This window comes from Fragaria vesca, linkage group LG2, assembly GCF_000184155.1.
Source record: "Fragaria vesca subsp. vesca linkage group LG2, FraVesHawaii_1.0, whole genome shotgun sequence".
NCBI lineage: Eukaryota > Viridiplantae > Streptophyta > Magnoliopsida > Rosales > Rosaceae > Fragaria > Fragaria vesca.
Genome location: NC_020492.1, coordinates 2,910,029 through 2,911,330, shown reverse-complemented (window position 1 = coordinate 2,911,330; position 1,302 = coordinate 2,910,029). Strand labels below are relative to the sequence as shown.

Sequence of the window (1,302 nt, the reverse complement as noted above, 5' to 3'; positions counted from 1 at the left end):
CCGTAAACATTTGTATTGTACGTGCTATCGAATACCAACACATCCCCCCAACACATATAATCAACATATGAGTTCCCGTCTCGCCAAAATATGTTGACTAATCTATCTTCGTCGTCCACACTGAATCGGCAGTAGAAGTGGGGGTCTTTTGCTGCAAGTGCGCTCATGTAGCTTAAAGCGCCTTCAGAATCACTTTCAAAAGGGGTGGTGTGTCGTTGTTGGTCGAGCTTGTTATATAAGTCCTTCCTTGTGAATCCAATTGTGATGTACCCCCCTGATTGCTCCACCATATACTCAAACACATGACATGGTCGGATTGAAACTTTGGTCATTGTGTTTGTATTGCCCAATGCTGCTTCGTCGACATTCCGGTATGAACGAATGAAGGCGGCTTGCCGTGGGTTTGCACACTGATGAGAATGGTCTTCATCAAAGGCTCTCACTGCGTAATAGCCTTCATCTACCATGTAATTCACTCTGAACTTCGCCATGCAACCTTGCCTTGTCAACTTCCGACGATTACGACCACTCCCATCAGTTTCGCGATCGAGCCATTTTTTATCTCGATAACCTTGCTTGTTGCAGACCCACTGTCTCCTCCGAAGCTTACCCTCAAACAATCCTCCTCTTGTGTCCCTCCTTGGTCCGAAGCCAATTGCCAACGCATAGGAATAATAGAATTTCTCGGCTTCCTCTAGTGTTTTGAACGTCTTAGCCATGACATCTTCAACTGTCAACTTTCGGTAGTCTAAGACATCCTCCCAAGACACTTCAAGGTCAATAGGCTCGTCAGTTTCGTTATCTTCGGTGTCGGAAAGATGAATGGCCTCTTCGGTGTCGTCTGAAAGATAAATGGACTCTGCGGTCTCGAAAGCCTCCATGGCAGGATTTGATGGCACTGTTTTGTGAAGAAGAAAGAAAAAAAAGTAAGAACAATAGCCCAGAAAGTCTACATGTTTTTCGTCTTCTGCGTTGTTGGACATGTAAACCTTCTTCGTAGTAATAGTAGACCTGTGAATATGCCCAAGACACTCATATGAGCATATGACCCGTTACCCATAACCCAGAATACTATCAATAAAAACCCACAAACTCATAAGAAGGATTCGATGTTGACCTCTGTTGCAAATCCGAGATAGAGGAGAATGGAAAAGATATGAAATCTTGATCTCTCTGCGGGGTTCCTCTCTCTGCTACCACTTTTGTTCTCAGTGCTCCGATGGATACCAAATTTGGATGAGAAGAACTGAAAGAGATAAGAGTGATAAGAGTGCGAAGGGGAGAGAACAAGAGAGAGGAGAG

At 44.5% G+C, this 1,302-nt stretch overlaps 1 protein-coding gene across 1 annotated transcript in view; it reads right to left on the bottom strand.

Moving 5' to 3' along the window:
- Positions 1-881, bottom strand: part of LOC101297905 (protein FAR1-RELATED SEQUENCE 5-like) — a 3,837-nt gene extending 2,956 nt beyond the window's left edge. Inside the window, exon 1 of the mRNA XM_004292042.1 lies at positions 36-881. Coding sequence (XP_004292090.1) covers positions 36-881 — 846 coding nt within the window. The remainder of the gene's footprint in view (positions 1-35) is intronic.
- Positions 882-1,302: the final 421 nt, after the last annotated feature.